At 41.2% G+C, this 19,303-nt stretch overlaps 1 protein-coding gene across 5 annotated transcripts in view; it reads right to left on the bottom strand.

The window, feature by feature from the left end:
* Positions 1-19,009, bottom strand: part of TSEN2 (tRNA splicing endonuclease subunit 2) — a 35,100-nt gene extending 16,091 nt beyond the window's left edge. Inside the window, exons 1-6 of one of the 5 annotated variants that reach the window (XM_081071984.1) lie at positions 18,889-19,009; positions 13,681-13,887; positions 12,142-12,223; positions 6,378-6,414; positions 1,634-2,165; positions 683-760 (exon numbers count right to left, since the gene is read on the bottom strand). In XM_081071984.1, coding sequence (XP_080928110.1) covers positions 683-760; positions 1,634-2,165; positions 6,378-6,414; positions 12,142-12,223; positions 13,681-13,869 — 918 coding nt within the window. In that variant the 5' untranslated portion in view covers positions 13,870-13,887; positions 18,889-19,009. Of the gene's footprint in view, positions 1-682; positions 761-1,633; positions 2,166-6,377; positions 6,415-12,141; positions 12,224-13,680; positions 13,888-18,562 lie in introns of all 5 variants that reach the window. The other 4 variants (XM_081071983.1, XM_081071985.1, XM_081071986.1 and 1 more) reach the window with 4 other exon arrangements.
* Between the last annotated feature and the right edge of the window lie 294 nt (positions 19,010-19,303).

The raw sequence follows: 19,303 nt of genomic DNA, 5'->3' as shown, positions 1-19,303 counted from the left end.
GGAGGGACTGACAGTCATGTGAATGCAGGATAGAGGAACTCCAAATCAGAGGAAAAAACATGACGCAATCGTTAGAAAGCCACTTTTACGGTCAACTTTTGAGAATGCAACTATTGCTTTAAATAAAGATAACATGTATTAGTAATTCTGTAGAAGGAAATACCTAGAGACCATTAGGCAATTAGCAGTCATACGACTTGAAGCATGCATCATAGCTTATTAAAAGCTGATGAAACTCCATAAATACGCTAAAAACCACTGAAATGTACACTTTAAATGGGTGAATGGTATGGTATGTGAACTATCTCAATAAATTGTTTTTTTGTTTGTTTTTTATTTTTAGAACCTGGTGAAAATCGGTAACATAATATTTGGCCAATCTAAAACCTTGATGTGAAAAGAAGTGCTTAGACACACCCTTTGAAACCTTTGCGAAATGACATAGGGAGCACCCCCACCCCCACAAAGCACATCTTAGAATTGATAAAATGAAGTTAAGGAGTGAAATTTTGGCAGGCTTACTTTGGAAACGGCCTAGGGTCAATACTAAATTACGACATTCAATTACCAAATTCTCAGTTACTGAATTACATACAGAACTTCATTTTGAGGTAGACTCCTCTATATGGTATCACCAGGCCCAGAGACCAATAGCTGAAAAGAGATCATACTGGAAACATACCTCTTCTAGGCTGAGTTGCAAATACTCAAAGATTCTATATGGATTTCTTCTGCATATTAGTTTCTTTTTTTGTGCCAACTGAAGAGAAATAAAACACATATAGAACAAATGGAAGCGCTACATGTTATATAGAGATTGCATTTTAAAACGAACAATTTTCTTACAAATTTTCCAGATTCACATTTGTTGGATTCATGCTGTTAAAAAATAATTTTGTATTACTTATGTGGACAAAGCAGTTTTAGTTTTTCTATTATTAACATTTTGATTTATTTCCTTTCTTTTTGCCCCCATGAATTTTTTCCCCATAGTTGTGATCATTTTGTTGGTAGATTTTATGGGCTTTTTTTACCCAGCTGTACCTCACAAGTGTGTGTCTAGGTTTTTAATGAGACTTCATACACCTCATTTGCAAAGCTAGATAATATTTCATCAAGTGGGTGCTTCCCATACTGACCATTAGGTTGATTCTCATTTTCAGCGATCACAGATAATTCTAGGGCAACTCTGATAGAGCGTCCCTTAATGAAGTGGTTGTTCATCTGCTTCCCATTACTTCTCTGGTGATGGCCGACTTCCACACCTGAGGCCTACCCTCACGGCTATACTCAAAAGACTCCTGCAGTCACCACTGCATTTCTTTTTCTCCCAAACAAGGGAGGGGTTATTGGACCTGCTTTAATTTGTACATTTTTTTAAAAGTTAGTTATTCACAAACTTAAAGGTTCTAGTTGAACTAGCCCTCACAACCACGGAGCCACCAGGGCAGGGCCCAGTGCCTGCTGGTTCCCTCAGTGTCTGCAGGTTGGTGTCCTGACCACCTCTCACATACCCTGGGTGCGTAATATGGGCCTGCTACCAGTTCCAAGTAGGGGACATCCGGTTAGCCATACCTCCTATAGGCTAGAAAGAGAGGGCTTTGGAGGAAAGGACGTCTTTTCTTGTACTTACTTCCTCATTTGGGGCATCTTCCCTTTCGCTCACATCGCTCACATCACACATATCTTCTTCCACCAGAACGTACTCATCATCAGGCCCTCTCTCCCTGGCACAGATGAGACCCACTTGTCGACTGCTGTCCTCAGGCTGAGCGCCACACTGGGGGAGGAGAACATCCGGTGTGCCGCAATGCCCTTGAGGGAGAGATGCCACGACCTCTACCACATGTTCATCCAGGTCATTTGCAGTTCGTGGGTCCTGCCCAGTGTCCTGCAGGAGGTCTGACTGCTTGCTGGGATCCTCCAAACCTTCTGACTTTCCCGAGTCCCCGTTCATCACAGAAAGATTCTCTCTATCCCCTGTGCCTTCCATCTTGGAAACCATTTCAGAGTTCAGCTCATCACGCAACTGAATCTCTACGTTCTTTTTTACACAAGGGTGCTCAAGTGGTTTTGTGTAATCCTCGAGGATTCTATGCACTGTATTCTCATCCTGCCCCTGTCTTCGCATGAGCTTTGTGGCCCACTCTACACTACGCTGATACCTGCAAAATAGAAATACTGTTAGTAACAACATTTGAATTTCGATGTTTAAAAGACAACAGAGCATGTAAAAAAGATGGGAAGGTAGTATGCCAAAATGTTTATAGTGATTGTCTCAGTGGCGGGCTACAGGTAAATAGTATAAATTTCTTTATTCTCTTCTACAGATTCTAATTGTTCTGAAATATGCATGTATTACTCTGTGTTTGTTTTTATTACAGAGCTTCATTTAACTTGCTTAATTTGAAAAAAAGTTGATCCTAGTTTAACAAAGTATGACCATTCTTATAATTTAAAACTGGTGGACCAAATGATTTAGATAAATATAAAAAGAAAATGGCCATCCTTTCCAGGATTTATTCTGTATTATTTTCCATTTTAGATGTCATGTTTTCAGATATATATCCCATTCATAATATAAAGAGCCTTTGTTTAGTATTGGAAAACAAACATGAGAATTTCAAAAAATATTGTTCACACTAGCTCCTAATGTCTCCACTGCACATGGAAAAAAATTATTATTATGGTTATATACATACAGCCAAGCATCCTAATAGAAATGGCCCCATTTTCCATAATAATTTTAAAGTATATTTTAATGAGACAATACACACTTAGTTTCTTAAACTTGAAGGCAAACTTTTGACAGAAATTGCCGTATGTCAGAAGCAATATGTGACACGGAGCCTTTCCATTATGATCAACAAATACAGTGTGCCGAGTACCATCCAACAGAAAGGCAGGGATCTTCAATACCGGAAGCGGTACATCAAACCTTAGTAACAGTGTGTGACAAGTTTCAAATTGTTTGATGTAGTCAGCTGGGTGTGAGCTATGGTTGAAAGGTGTGTTTTAAAGTGTGTTTATAAATCATCCTCCATCATGACAATGCTCCGTGTCACACATTGCTTCTGGTACGGCAACTGCTGTCAAATAAAAACATTACGGTGTGTCCTCATCCACCTTATTCATTGGATCTGATACTGTGTGATTTCTGGCTCTTCCCCAAAGTCAAAATGATTCAGGATACTGAGGCAGCCACGACACTGCAACTAAAGATACTCATGAGAGAGGACTTCCAGAACTGCTTCAGAAAGTGGCAAGAATGATGGCAGAAGTGTGTTTGAAGCAAGGGGGAGTATTTTGAGAGGGATTAATGACAACGTATCTTTTACTATAAAACATTTTTTAAAATTTAAACATTCATCGCATTGTTTGATTACAACTCGTATGCAAAAGAACTACTGAATTAAAGGTTCAACAGACCTTTCTTTGAGCAGAAGGTCTAGAACTGAGAGAGACAGAACACACACAGGTCACTGCTCTGGTCTTTGCAAAAGAGTGGTCCAGGTAGATGTAAGTGCAAACCCTCACTCCATCATGTTCTCAGACTAGCTACAGACCCTGCTCTAAGGCTCAGTTCTTCCTCTGTGAACCAGGGATCAACTGTACCTACCTCATAGATTTGTTGCAAGGATTAAAGGAGACAGGATGTGTAATGTGCTCAGGACATAGTAAGTGCTCAATAAACATTTGTTACTATATGATTGTGGGGTTTTTAAGGAGACTTGAAAAATAAAAACATTTTGATTCAATCCGTATCACATTAAAAAATGCAAATAACGTTTTAATGAATGGAAATGTACACCTTATGTAACTGTTCTTTGAGAGCAGGGGCACCCATGTGGGGACCAGCGCTGCACCACATGTGGGTTCTGGAGTTGGCTCTCTGTGATTCTCAGCTAAGTCACGTAGCATCTCTACGTCTTTTTGCTCCACTGCCAAATGCCAGAATCACGCCTTCATTCCTGTGTTATAATGACCTCAGGTGTTCGTTTATGAAAGCTCAAATGAGACTGTGGCTACAAAAGTATGTAGAATGTAGGCTGCCTCTGAGTAGGCCTGGTGATGAAAACAGCCAGATACACAAATGACATATGGCACATGAGTCACAGAGCAGGTCTCCTCTCATTGGCTGGTAATGCCTTCAAAAGCCAAGTCCTGCTGTGATTAACCCCAAATACTGCTGGAGAAACAGCAGGAAGAGAAAGGTAAAAAGCAAAAGTCAGAAAACATCAGGGGCAACGTGGCAGAAGAGAAAGTTGGCAGCTCTGATTAGAAACAGTAATGAGAGTGATGAGAAGCAGACCCATTTTAGGGCAGCGAGAATACTGAGTGGTACCATGTGAATATGCCTCAGCTTCTCATGTTTCTAAATCCTGAACACACACCCTCTTCCATTTCCATAGAACACCCTTCTCTACCATCTTATTGATTAATGCCCATTTATTACAGGAAGTTCACAGCAAATTGGTTTTGAGTCAATCTGGTTAGGTCCAAGTACTGGCCTTAGGCAAGCTACTTAACCTTCTCTGGTTCTGTTTCCCCACCTGTCAAAGACTGGAGAGGAAACAGAACCAGAGAAGGTTATAAAAGGACCTATCTCATAGGGGTGACGCAAGGAGTTAAGAAGACAATCCATAAACATGTTATTAGCATAGTATCTAGCATATGGAACATACTCAAGAAATGCAGCATGTAAAACTTTATTATTGTTCTTATTATGTGTCAATTCCTCTCAGGCTTTGGAGCGGGACTGCCTAGATTGAGCTCATGTTATCTAGGGCAAGATATCTGCAGGTTCCCACATATGGGATGGAGACGACTATACCTACCTCAAAGCTTTCTTGAGAAGATGAACTGAGATGATACAGTTATACAGACAAGTAACTGGCACTGTTGGAGCAATGAGTACCCACTGGCGATAATGGTGGTGATGATGACGCCGGCTACCGTCAGAAGCTAAGATGAGGCATCCTCCCCTTTGGGGGCTCTGCTCCCTCCAAAGGTTCTAGGGGAGGATGACTTTAGATTTCTAGCCTCCAGAACTGAGAATAAATTTTGGTTCTTTTAAGCCACCAAGTTTGCAGTACTTTGTTATGGCAGCACTAAGAAACTAATACAAAGATTAATAAAATTCTTGGAATGTTACACTGTGTAGCTTACAAAGGGATAATCTTCAGGTAGGTGCCAATCTCTCCCATCCAGAACCTCATATATTAAAACTGCTTGACGTTATGTCATCTTTAATGCCAGCCTGATCAGGATGCAGTTCTGAGGGGTGGGCTTCTGATCTATTTGTGTCTTAATGTTTGATTGCAGCAACCTGCCTATACTGCAGCCCCTCCTCGGATAGGGGTTCTGCCAGGTTCTTAGCAGGCCCCTTTCACAGACTAGAACCCGACTCCTCTCCCCAGCCTGTGGTTTTAGCCAAAGCAGCCATTGGTGTCTCCCTAGTGCCACTGCCTCCGGGCCCGTCTCTGGCCATGAGGTTATTGGGCATGTAACCAAAAAGGAGCTGTCAGATCCTGCCAGTAGTGCTAGAAGCAAGATGGAAAATCATCGGGGGCTTGAGTAGTTTTAGAAGGAAGAGTTGCAACTCAAGCTGCACCCCAGGGATGATGAGGATTTCGATGGATGAATATTTAGTCAACAAAATCCTACCAAGGGAGCACTAAGTGTTGGGGCTGCAGAGAGGAACAAGGCATAGTCCCTGTTCTCCAAGAACTGACAATCTAAATCTAGGTGTCTGACAAACGGCACAGTGCGGGCACCACAGCAGACCCCGAGGGGGCCGGAATGACCCCAGCTCGGCTGACAGAAGGTGGTGAAGAGAAACTCCAAGAGTGATAAGTAAGCTCTATGTGGGATGTGCAGGAATAGCCAGGCAGTGTGAGTGCTTGGGGGTTAGGGAGAAATGTTCTGGGAAATGGGAACAGTGCAAACAAGAACCCAGAGGGAGGAGTCACGACTCTATGAGTGGACGAGGAAGAGCTTCTGGGTAAGCCTCTTTCTCTGACCCTACAGGTGTAGAGTAAGGAAAGAGGTCAGACCATCTATGCCCACACAGCACAGGAGGCTGGTTCTAAATCTCAGCACCTTAGCACTTAAAGACTTATACATTACGTGTTAGTAGTTCATGTTTTGGAAGGAGTTCAACTGGCAAAGGATTTGGCTTAGGATTATTGTTTAAAAAAACTTAATTAGTGCATTTCAAATATGATTTGATCCACAGTAAATTCAGACAATTATCAAGCACACACCTACTACAAAAAAAGGGGGTGAGTAGACTACCACATCAGAAAAGATTACCTAAAAATAGATCTGACTTAAACCAAAAGTTTTGATCAGGACCAAAGTTCACCATGACTTACTTCTTTGACGTGATGATAGGCATGTCTGTCTTCATATCTGTAACAACAAAGAAGTTCTATGAGTTCAGACATATTTTCTTTAAGGGGAAAAAACACTGAAAAATCTAGAAAAGACAAAGAGAATTTCAAGGTTCACAAAATTACACACCTGGAAGGCTGACTAATCCTGTCCAACCAGCAACAGCACTCCCTGCACCCAAACACACCCTTGGGGGGCACAGCTGACCAGTCACAGTGCTCTTGCTGGGCTCTGGGGTGAGCTTGGACTCCTTAACTCAACACTCTGCGAAGGTGAAAGCATGTAAGAGGAAGCCTCTCTGCCATCTCGGAATGCGCATGCCCTCAGCTTTCAGATGAGAATACGGAGGCCCTAAAGTTACACATTTTATTCCCATTCCTCGTGCTCCCTAAGGCATCTTCAGCGAAAGCTGTGCCTACAGAAAGGGTTGTTAAAGTACATTTCATAGCAGTGTTAGTTTTAGGTATGGATTTGGCAGTTCCGGTCTCTACTTCTAGGTCTGGGCATTTGGCTGGAAGACTCTTTCCACTGAAAATGTTTATTGTCACCTAATGGTGTGGGTTTTAGTCCTGGTCCTCCCTGACTCTGCCTTTGGGCAAGTCATTTCTCCTTTCCTAAACTCAGCCTCTTCTCCAGGGCATTAAAGTCTTAAAATAGATGAGGTTCTGCTTTAAGACCCTATGAAAGTGAGTTCACAGATTCTACCTCATTAGGAATTTGTCTTCTCAGTGTCATGGCCTCCCTCCCCTGGTAATTTAGCAACAAATGGCAATTTAGCAAGTTTTACTGACAGCCTTCCATGTGCCAAGCACTAGAGATACAGAACAAGGCAAATCCCCTTTCCTGAGATGCTCACAGTCTAGTTGGGGAGACAGAGCAGTATGACTGATTCTAACCCAACCTGATGTATGTTCAAGAACAGTATTATAAAGGGACAGGTTAACTTTACCCGGAAAGGTTAGGAAAAAACACAAAGGAGGAGGAATAATTGAGCTGGGCTGTGAAGAATGAATAAGAGTTCGCTGGGTGGACTGGTGGACTGGGGTGGGGGGAGGGATAGGAAGAGGAAAGCAGTGCACAAAGCCTGAGACACAACAAATGCTCGCTGCAGGTTCATGGAATGGCAAGCAGCCCCAGGTGGCCAGTGCCACAAGAGAGTGCGTAGAGGGGAGGGTGAAAGATGAGGCTGAAGCCAGTTTTTACAGAGCCTCCTAAAGTGGACATTTGAGATTTATTTACTTCTAGAGGACAGTCAACAACCTTAATTTCAATTTCCTTGGCATTAATTCATTTTCTTCAAATTTCTATCATCATTTAAAACTTAATTACTACATAGACCAGGAAAAAATTCTCAATTGTTAAGATTATTACACTATTTGAAAGATGACTACACAATTTGAAAACTTTCTCTTTTTATTTTGGCCAAACATTAGTATCTGCCCAAGCTGGGTAATGGGCATAGACAGGGTCATTATGCTATTTGCTCTGCCTTTTTTCTCTCTTTTTAAAATAGTTACTAGCAAAAAATTTTTAAACATTCAAAAGTAGAGAGAATAGTATAATAAATCCCCATGTTCCCATCAACCAGCTTTAACAATTAACCCATGGCCAATCTTGCTCCATCTGTTTTTCTGCCCACTCCCGACCCCCAGATTATTTTGAAACACATCCTTTATGTCATATCACTTCATCTCAAAATAGTTCAGTATGTATTTCTATAAGGACTCTTTGAAAAACATAACCACAATACCATTATCACACTTAAAAATTAATATTAATTTCTTAGCATTATTATTCTTAGCAAAATCTATGCATTGTCTCAAAGCTGTTTTTTTTTTAAGGAAAGTCTGACTCAAAATCCGGCCCATACATTGCAATTAATTGATGTATCTTCAGTTGATTCTAATATATAGGTTTCCCTGCCATGACTTTTTTCTCTGGAATTCATTTGTTGAAGAAATGAGTCCTCTGTCCTTGTACAACTGCCCCCAGTGTGGCTTCAGATTGCATCCCTTCAGATGCTATTAACACAGCGCTACACAAAGGCGGTCACAGGCCTGCTGATTCAAGAAGAGATGAAGGGCTTGTGCCAGCCTTTAAATAACTGTCTTACTCAGTACACTGCTTAGTTCTGCTCACCTTTTTTTCACAGCCAGATTTTCATGGAGAAGGAGGCTGTAGGTAAATAGCTAAATAGCTGAAGCTAAATGGAAGGGATCCATTTCCATTCTGGTGCAAAGGTCTTATCTTGCCTCACTCCAGAACTTTGAGCAGCACTGGCTTAACAAGTTCCCCTGTCCTGTGTCTTCTGTGAGTTGGTGGAACTAGAGGTTTGATCAGATTCAGGCTCAATTTTTTGGCAAGCCTACTTCAAAGGTGATGTCGCATGTTTCTATTAGAAGACACAAAATGTTCTATTGGCTCTTTCTATGTCATCAGCACCATTGTTGATCAATGCCCAGATCTAATAATTCATTAGAGGTTGTAAAATGGTGATATTCTAATCCTGTTATTCCTTCTTTGTTTATTAGCGGGATTCTACTATAAAGAGAAATCCCTCACCATTTGGTTACCCTAAGAACCAGTGCAGATTCACTGGCTTTCAAAACGATGCATCCTCCACAGATGAATAATGAATTTCTTCTGGCATGTATCAGTAAGAACTAAAGGATTTAAGCATTTTTGGAGTATTACTATGAATGGATTTTAAAATAAATTATAGCATTTATTCTTATCAATGCTCAAATGTTTCCATGGCCAGTGGAAGTCTCTTTTGAAACCAGCCTACTAGTTTTTGACCCCTTCCTTGCTTTCTGGTACAAGACGTTTCGTGTGGAAAATCCTGGCTGCTTTCAACCACTCCAACACAATCCCTCATTTGCTTTACAGTCCCAGCATAACCGTAAAAACACTACCACCCATGAAATAATTGCTGAAAACAATGTCAAGATTATTTTGTAGCTCTTTCTAGATGGCAAGTTGATTGCCCCAATTCTTCAGGTCTTCCACTTGCCAAATCCTTTGACTCTGGGCCAATGGAATATTAGCAAACATGGTGCAATCAGAGGCCTGAAAAGCACCAGCACATTGGGGCTTGCTCTTGACCTTTCACCATACCATGAGAACATGCTTAGGCTCGCCTGCTGGAGGATGATACACATGGTGCCTCCTGCCCCCACTTGCAGTTGAGGCCATCCTAGACCAGCTGACCAACAGATAACCAGCTATTAGTGAGTCCAGCTAGACCCACTACTGGACTTGATCCATTAGAGCAGCCAGCTGATCCATAACTAACCAGAGGGATGAGCACATCCAGCCAAGATTAGCAGACCTACCCAGCAAACCTACAGACTTGTGAGGAATTTGGTGGCTGTTGAAAGCCACTGAAATTTGGGGTGGTTTGTTAAACAACATTGTGGAAAGAGACAACTGGCACAGAGTCTATTTATCCCATTAGGACTGAACAGTCAAATTACCATGTTTTCAAGTCACTCAAAACTGATTCCCTTTTGTGGCTATGAGTAGCCTTGTGGTATTTCTTTTCATATTTTTGCCATTATATGTTTAAGATAAATCCCTAGATGTGGAATTGCAGTGTTAAAAGTAAATGTATATACAGGGGCACTGCATATCCATAGGCAAAACAATGAAGCTGGACGCTTACTTTATATTATATACAAAAATTAGCTCAAATTGGATCAAAGACCTAAATTTAACGGCTAAAACTATTATTAACAAAACTCTTAGAACAGTTTTACCACCAAATTGGTATACAAGTTCCATTTTTTATTTTTAAGCACTACTTTTTAAAATTTAACTGTTTTGTAATCACGTAATACATTTACAAGGACCCAAAGTCAAATCTATAAAATCTCACCTCTCTCAGCATCCTGTTCCAACCCTTCCCCATAATTAAAATTATCCTTAGTTCAAAAATATATTTATATTCCCTCCCCACCCCCCGCCTTGAGATAAGCCATAGCACACTATGCAGGCTTTGCTTTCTTCACTTAAAAATATACCCTAGTGATCCCTCGTTCCTATCTCAGCTCCATAGTGTACCATTATATAAATGCACTATAGTTTATTCAACTGGTCCCCTCCTTATGGACATTTGAGTTGTTTCCAGTTTTGTAATATTAGAAATAGTATTGCAATGAATAGCCTTGTGATATTTCTTTTCATATTTTTGCCATTGTATCTTTAAGATAAATTCCTAGAAGTGGAATTGTGGGGTTAAAAGTAAATGCGTATACTGGGGCACTGCATATCCATAAGTAAAACAATGAAGCTGGACCCTTACTTTATATCGTATACAAAAATTAACTCAAGTTGGATCAAAGACCTAACTTTAAGAGCTGAAACTATTAAAACTCTTAGAAGAAAACACAGGGAAAATCTGCAAGAACTTGGATTTGGCAATGGTTTCCTAAATATGATACCAAAACAACATGCAACAAAAGAAAAAATAAACTGGACTTATAAAATTAAAAACTTACCATTTCACACTCATTAGGATGGCTATCATCAAAAACAAAAACAGAAAATAACTGATATGGGTGAGGATGTAGAGAAATTGGAACCCCTGCGCATTGCTGGTGGGAATGTAAAACAGTGCAGGCGTTTTGAAAAACATTTTGGCAGCTCCTCAAAAAATTAAAATAGAATTATCATATGATCCAGCAAATCCACTCCTAGGTATATATACTCAAGAGAAATGAAAACATAGTATGTCCACACAAAAATCTGTATGTGAGTGTTCACAGCAGCATTATTCATACCAGTTAAAAGGGGGAAACAATCGAATATCCATCTTTGGATGAATGTATACACAAAACATGGCATCTCCACACAATGAAATATTAGTCAGGATGAAATTCTGATATGGATGAAACTTGAAAGAATTATCCTAAGTAAAAGACACAAAAATCTTCATCATGTATGATTTCATTTACATGAAAAATCTAGCATGGGCAAATTCATAACGAAAAAAGCATATGAAGCTTACCAGTGATTAGAAGGAGAGAAGAATGGCAGGGGTAAGTGTATATATAATTTTGCTAGATGTTGCTAAACTTCCCCCGTAATGGTTGTTATCACTTGTACTCCCACTAGCAACACATGAGGGTATTTCTCAGGTCCTTACCAATGGTCAAAAACTTTGGGATTTTTGCCAATCTGATTCCTGGAATGATATCTCTTCACAGTTTTAATTTGTATTTTTTCTTTCAATAAAATGTTTTAGAAAATCCTTTTTAATTATGTTTTAACCTGCTGGTATTGGTTATGTAATTACCATGAGAATGCCTTAGAGAAATACATCAAGATAAAAGATTTATAAATTAAAAAGGAGAGGGCCAGCAAGTGAGAACTATACACATTAGTATGTTTTAACAGATACATCAATGTCATGGCTATTGTTGTAAATTTTAATTCTAGAAATAAAACTCATTTGCATACAGTTGAGCAGGTACTTAATTACCAGTACTTTCCACATGCACAGTACTCTGCTAGGCAATGCTTAACAACAGAAAAACCTGAATAACACTTTTGATAATTCCAGAAATTAGCCAAAACACATTTTTACCAATTACAAGAACTCTTTCACCTTGATTAGAATTATTCTAGTTAATATTTTGACTCCTCCTCTATATAACAGAATTTTACTATGTACTCTGAAGTGTAAGATCAAAAAGAAAAGAAAAGAATAACTTTCCCAAAGAACTGAAAGATGCCCAAGTTTACCTTTCCATTTAGCAACCAGCTTAGGATCTGAGATTGTAAAGTTTGGACGGCTTCTAGACAGGATACCTTTTCCAAAATAACCCTTCCGGGAAGAGAGAAAAATAAGGTTAGTTCACCTTTACTTATAATTTCTTAGCTGAGGGCTATTAACTATTTGAGTTAATAAGAGATTTATTCCACTTTTTACAGCTTTACATCTTCCTCTGATTGCCTAACGATCACTAATGAGGATCTTAGCATTTTATCTCTTTGATTATTTGAAGAGTACTAGTAAGTGTTTAGTACACCTCGTTTGTCTCATAACTAATGATTTCAGTCTAGGTCTGATAAGCTGAAGGCAACAGGGCAGGCAGAGGCAGGGTTTTGTCTTCACATGTGGGTCAGGAACAGTGTGCCTAAAAGCAAGAGACAAGTCTCCCAGGTACAGAAAGCTCTTGGATTCTTTTGTACCTAGAATGGAAGCATTTCTTTTCTTCCAGCTGATTCCAAAAACAACACAGATTTTCCCCCACATTTCTTAAAATTATAAAATATTTAAGCCCACAGGAATTTGAGAGAGTAATAAAATGAACACCCTTTACCCTTCGCCTAGACTTAACAATCAGAATAAATGGCCTCTTGCTTAATGTTACATACTACGAAAGTGGAGAGAAAATGCCCTTGGCCTAGACCCCAATCTCACCAGGGTCAATGCCACCCAGTGTACCCCACTTTGGGAAGGTGGCTACAACCTGTATGTTTTATATCAAATATCTAGAAAAGGCACCTTATAGAAACAGGAAGTAGGCTGGTGGGTGCCCTGGGCTGGGATTAAGTGCAATGGGCATGAGGGAAATTTTTGTGCTGATGGGAACGCTTTAAAACGGGATTGTGGCAGTGGTTGCACAACTCTAGGAATTTACTACAATCACTGAATTGTTCACTTACGATAGGTGAACTTTATGGTTGTAAATTATACCTCAATAAAGCTGTTTAAAAAATGCCCTCAGTGGTGAATTGGCTATGGGTGGGGGAAAGGAAAGTAAGCTACCAATCTCAAACCAAATCCATTACAGATGGAAAACAGCAAAAACTAGAATTTGTTCTTATCTAGGGAGAGGTCCCCAACTAGGAGAGAGAGCAGATAAGGAGCCAGAGTACATGCTGAAGCCCCATTTGATTTGTCGATGAGCCAGAATATGCCACTCTGTGGTCCTCTGGGATGGAACAGGAGTAAATGGGGAAGTTTTACTTTTTACCCATTAATTTAATTTCTGTAAACTGCTTGCTTTTTAAAAAATGAACACACATTGTTTTTATAATTGAAAGACAAGAAAAGTCAATGTACTGACCCTACTTCATCATTGAAATGTGGGTTCAGGATGGGTGTTATGATATATGGCTTTGGAGCACCTGAGTCAAACTGTAGTGTTCCTACATGTGTCCAAGCAGCAAGGAAAGAATATGTGTCACATACGGTTTGTTTTTGGGGTTAGAAGAAGAAACAATAGCTGGCTCAGGGCTGCCAGGAAGTAGCATGCCATGGCCACCTGTACTTACTTTCCCGTACAGCTGCTCAATATCTTCTGCATTCCTTACAATTACATTGTGGTTTATCATTTCAGCGTGGAACATTTTGAAGTCTTTCTTAGGACCACAGTTTGGACCAAAAGGGATTGGAAATGGGGACTCATAATTCTCATACACTCTTCTTTTCCTCTTTGGGGCATGGAAAACTGCTTCTGCCATTTCTCAAGCATAACTGTTCTTTGAAGAGTATAATGAAGAGAAAGAAACATAGTGAATCAATAACTATACTGGCCAAAACTCCAAATACATTTATCCCTAGGCTCAGAAAACTTTGTAGTCTGTAGGAAAATATTTATAAAGCAGTGAACTAAATGACAGAGTAATGAGAATAGTTTTGAGAGCAGTGTAAATCTCATCCACCTAGAATATCCCAATTAATTCTCATAACGACACCCAAGCAGTCAATGGCATTACTTCTAATTATGCTGATAAGACTGAGGTCTAGGGACATGCCCTAAGTCACATTGCTACGCACAGTCTCCTGATGGCTATAGGATTTCTGTCTATTAGGATTACTCCCATTCTTTTACTCAGTCAATAGGCATTTACTGAACACCTACCAGCAGCAAATAATAATCAGAGGTGCTGGGGAGATAAAGATAAAACCAAAAGAGACCTTGTCCTCAAAGAATGAAATCTAGTGAGCACTTCATTATCCAAAAAAAAGGATCTTAAAATACATTCCAAACATTATGTCAATCATTTTTCAATATTTAAGGTAAATTGATAAGTAATGATGATAGCAGCAGTTCTCATTTAAGGCTCTACTGCATACCTCCATAGGTGATGGCTAAGAGTAGGCCCTCTAAAGCCAGAGTGCCAAGATAGAAATCTGCTTCATCACTTCCTAGCTGTGTGACTGCGGGCAAAAGTTAATCTCTCCATGCTTTGGTTTCCTCATGTGCAAAATAAGGGTAAAAATAGACTCTGTCTTATAGTTAAGACCCATAAATTGCTTAGAAGAGTACCTAACACACACCGAGTGCTATGCATGTGTTTGCTGTAGCTATTATAAAGGGGTTAGTACTACCAACACCATTATACAGATGAGGAAACAGATTCAGGTTTGGGAGATTTTGTAAAAGTCTCCAGGGAGTAGGGGCACTGGACACTCCCAGGTCTGCTGAATGTCGGAGTTACAGAGAACTGTGGGATTACTTACTATGCCCCCAGCACTACAAGACAGTCAAGGAAGCTGAAGTCAGTACCTCTCCCTTCCAGGCTTTGCACTCAGCCTGAGGAGACAAAACAAGCATCTAACACACAACAGGCTGCCATTCAATAATGGCTAGAGGAAGGAAGTAAAGTTGAGTGTATTGTGCGATAAAGACATAGAGCCACAGTTGATGCATTTAACTTAGGAAAAACTTAACCATACGCAAGAGCAAAAAATGCAAACAGTGCAGGCGGACGGATGCCCTGGAATGAGACAGGAGATTTGAATCTGCTCCTGTTTCACTCCCCGGTCTGGACTCGATTTAAACGGAGAGCAGAATCTGGTGCTTGGAGATCCAGTGGAGCCATAGCACACACACCTTTAGCCTATGTGGCTCCAAGCCCTCAAAAGGAGAAAAGGAGGACCAACTATTGAGGGGCCTCCTGCACTCAATAGCAGCATTCCACTGGGCGATGGATGTAATCACGCCTCACACAGCAGTGAAGGTGGCCAAAGGTGAGGAAGGAAGGTCAGTGGTTTTAAGGGTTCATGACCATTCAAAATAAATTAAAAGCTTTGTCCAATGTGTGCTACCTTTACCCACCCTCTCAAAGAAGTTGAGGAGTTAAATGAGGACAAAAACATAGACCAAGGAAGAGTTAGAGAAACTGATACATCAGTTACATCAGTTACTTATCTTACAGATAAGTAAGAAAAAAAAGGGTCAGCAAGTTGGAACCTTCATAGAATTGCCAAAGTATTCCAAGCAGCAAAACGCTAGAATAATTTAATTTCTAAGATCCCTCAATGGAATCACATACTGAGCACGACTGTACACATTTTATACACACACACACATTGCTGTACAGCATTCATAACAAAACCATGTATGCCGCAATTAAGGTATTTTTCTTCCAAGAACATTTTAACTAGATTTTCATTTGCTGCCTTATTCCTCAATCCAAGCCAACTATTGCATTTAGTATTCAACTGAAGAAACCACAATTTATCCTAAAACTCAAACAATGCTCTTTTGGCTATTTTGAGGCAGGATGTTGAACTCTAATGAGGATCTTTCTAGAGATTTACAGGAATGATTCAGACTTTTATGAGATTTTCACTTTTATAACTTAACCTCTGGTTAGTATTCGACTTGTATATATTACCTTTGGAATTTTTAAAGAGAAAATGTTTAAAAGGGCTAACTTCTAGAACTTCCAACTAAATTCTCTCAAACAAGCAAAAATGAAAAGGTATTATTTTAATCCGGGTTTATTTAGTGTTTTTGCTTTCAGATTGCTGTTACTCTAAAACAAGAAAGAATGAGCTATGATACTTGATGGCAAGAACTCTGTATTCCAACAGAGTGTGTGATAGAGGGGTTCCTGCCACAAAACACTGTTTTTCACAAAAACCTCAAAATCCGGGATCTAGTGTCACTTCTGCCCAAGTGACAGAATGTACATCAAAAACGTGGCTCATAGGAGGCCTTCCACATATGGAAGCTGCCATTATTATCATTTGACCTTCACAACCCACTGAAGGTCTCTGAGCCCAGTTTCTTCATCTTCAATTTGAACAGGACTGGAAAACAGTCTGGAAGTTATTCAGATGTTAACACAGAGTAACCATATGATCCAGCAATTCCATTCCTAGGTATAAATACAAGAAAACTGAAAACATGTTCGTGCAAAAATATGTACATGAATGTTTACAGCAGTATTATTCATAATAGCTAAAAAGAGGAAACCACCCAAATTTCCATCAACAGATGAATGGATCAACAAAATGTGCTATATCCATATAATAGAATACTCTCAGCAATAATAAAAAAATGAAGTACTGATACATGCTACAATGTGCATGCATCTTAAAAGCATTATGTTAAGTGAAAGAAGCCAGTCACAAAAGACCATATATTATAGACCATTAATATGAAATGTCCAAAATAGGCAAATCCAGAGACACAAAGTAGGTTAGTGACTTCCAGGTGCTGGGGGAAGGGAGAAATGAGGAGTGACTGAATAGGTATAGGGTTTATTTTCAGGGTGATAAAAATGTTTAAAATTAGACTGCAGTGATGATGGTGGTTGCATAACTCTGTGACTATACTAAAATCACTGACTTGTACATTTCACAAGGGTGAATTTTATGGTATATGAATGATCTCTCAATAAAGCTGTATCTAAAAGATTCACTAGAACAAACCAGATGATCTCTAGTTTCATAGTTTTGTGGAAGAGTTGTCCTGTGCTGAACTTAGAAGGCAAAGCAGGGGAGAAAGGACTGAATTCACTACTGTTCAAAACTGCCACAGGCATTTAAGAAATATTCCTTTAGTGCCATGATAGGAGAACAGCATGATGCCAGATGTGGAATGTAAGATTAGAAGAGGGTAACCATTATGGGTAGGTACAGCATTTGAAGTAGGCACTGACTGTGGTGTATGCTACACGGGTGGTACTATCCTCATTTCACAGACAAGGAAACGGAGGCTTAGAGAGGGCAAGTCATTTGCCCAAATCCCCATATTGAGGGAAGGTAAGAGGTTAGTAAGGTAGGGAGAGAAGGAAGGTAAGAAAACTGGCCTAAAAGACCTGTATGTCTGAAGCACAAAGATATATAACGAGGAACAACTACATCAGTTGTCAGGGAGTTTGGGATGTGAAGGCTGGTTTAGACTTAAGAGCCAGTGCAGGTTATGACAACTGAAAAGAGATCAAGAAAATTAACCCGGGGTGGCATGTAAGAATGGCTCTCAAACTTGGCTGTCCTTAGAATCACCTGGGTAAATTTTAAAACTCCTACTGTCCAGGCCTTACCTGCAATTACATCAGAAATTCTGGGGTGGGACCCAGATGATTTCAACATGTAACCAAAGTCGCCAACCACTGGTGAGAGGATGGCTTATTCATACACACTTAATCCCAATAACCCTCTGAGGTTAAGGACGTTGCTCTTCCCATTGTACAGAAGAGGAAAAGGACTCAGGGGGGCTGAGGGTTATGCACCAGTAAGAGGTGGGTCCTTTTCCTTTCCCAAACCTGGGCACACCTGACTCCAGACAACAGCAGTGTTCATTAAGTAATTTACTTTTCGATCGAAACCAGGGCTTGCTCTTTATTCTTCCCTTGAGCAGGTAACACCTGTTAGGCGCTCAGTTGTTTATTCCAAACAAAACAAAGCAAAACACAGAGCGGGGAAGGTAAGCTACATTTAGTTTTCCAGTGCCCCGGGTCAGCCTTGCCAAACAAGCCTGGTTAATACCCACCATCTAGCAAGTTCACCTTCTCCCAATTAAAAAATGTTTGAAACTCCAACTGCTTACCTCCTGGGCTAGGGGAGGGAGGGGGATAAAAGGGACAAGGCAAACAGTGGTCCCTCGGGGGATCTTTCAAGTTAGAACCCGAGACTAAGACATAAACAAACGATAAACCTTTGGAGGGTGTTGTGAGGATTCGCAGGGTAATTGTGCGAAGGTGCCCAGTACAGGGCCTACTACCACGGGCAAGTGTTAGCCAGACGGTGGCTGCAACGGCAATAAATGATGGCACACAAGCCAAAACGCGTTAAGGGCTCAACAAATCCGCAGCTGTCTGAACGCATCCCCTTGCGGGTTTCCTCGCGGGCCCCCCACCCCCCAGCAACCCCACCAGCGGCTGAGGTCTTCTCGCGTAGCGGCGGTGCCGGGTGTACCTCGACGTCCCCAGCCCTGGACAAGGCGTCCATGTTTCCGGAAAGAAGGAAGAAAGAGAAGTACGAAGGACTGCAGATGCACGGAGAAGGGGGAGAGGGGTTTATTCCGGCAGAACTAGGAAGCCGAGCTCCTCGCCCCGGCCCAGTCTAGTCCGGCCGTGCAACCCGGAGAAAGTCTCCGGCCTTTTCAGTGTCGCCCCGGAGGGCTTCCAGAGAAGGCTACGTCCCCTCCTGGGACTGACAGACCCTCGCCCCCGCCCCGTGTGCTGGGGCCACAGCGCTCAGCGCCGGGACACGCCGCCCGCTCCTAGGTCCAAGAATCTTACCTCCTCCGGCCCCACGCACTCGCCGTTACCCTGACAACGCCGGCCAGGGGGGCGGACACCGCTGCCGTCAAGCAGGGCGGCCGCAAAGCCGGGCGTCATGCGCAGCCGCAGAGCCCGAGAGGCCGCCCGCCCAGTCTTGACGGAGCGCGCCTGCGCACAGCAATCTTCTCCGTACGTCTCGACCTTCGAGTACACAGCGGGGCCGCGCGTCCTCTCTCCTGTCCTCCCGGGTGTTATACGGAGGTCTTCCTGCAGAGTTGCTGTTTTCGTTTGATCCTAACAACAGTCCCTCACCACCCATTTTACAGATGAAGTTCGAAGTTGCTCGTTATTCGAGATTTAACCCGGAGTCCTCGCCCCTGGCGACATGGGACTCTTGAGCGACCAGTCAGTCTATTACACGACCCCGGCCCGA

Source organism: Rhinolophus hipposideros (genome assembly GCF_964194185.1).
Source record: "Rhinolophus hipposideros genome assembly, chromosome: 14".
Taxonomy (NCBI): Eukaryota; Metazoa; Chordata; class Mammalia; order Chiroptera; family Rhinolophidae; genus Rhinolophus; species Rhinolophus hipposideros.
Note: the sequence above shows the minus strand (reverse complement) of the source record. Positions and strands in the feature narration are given on the sequence as shown.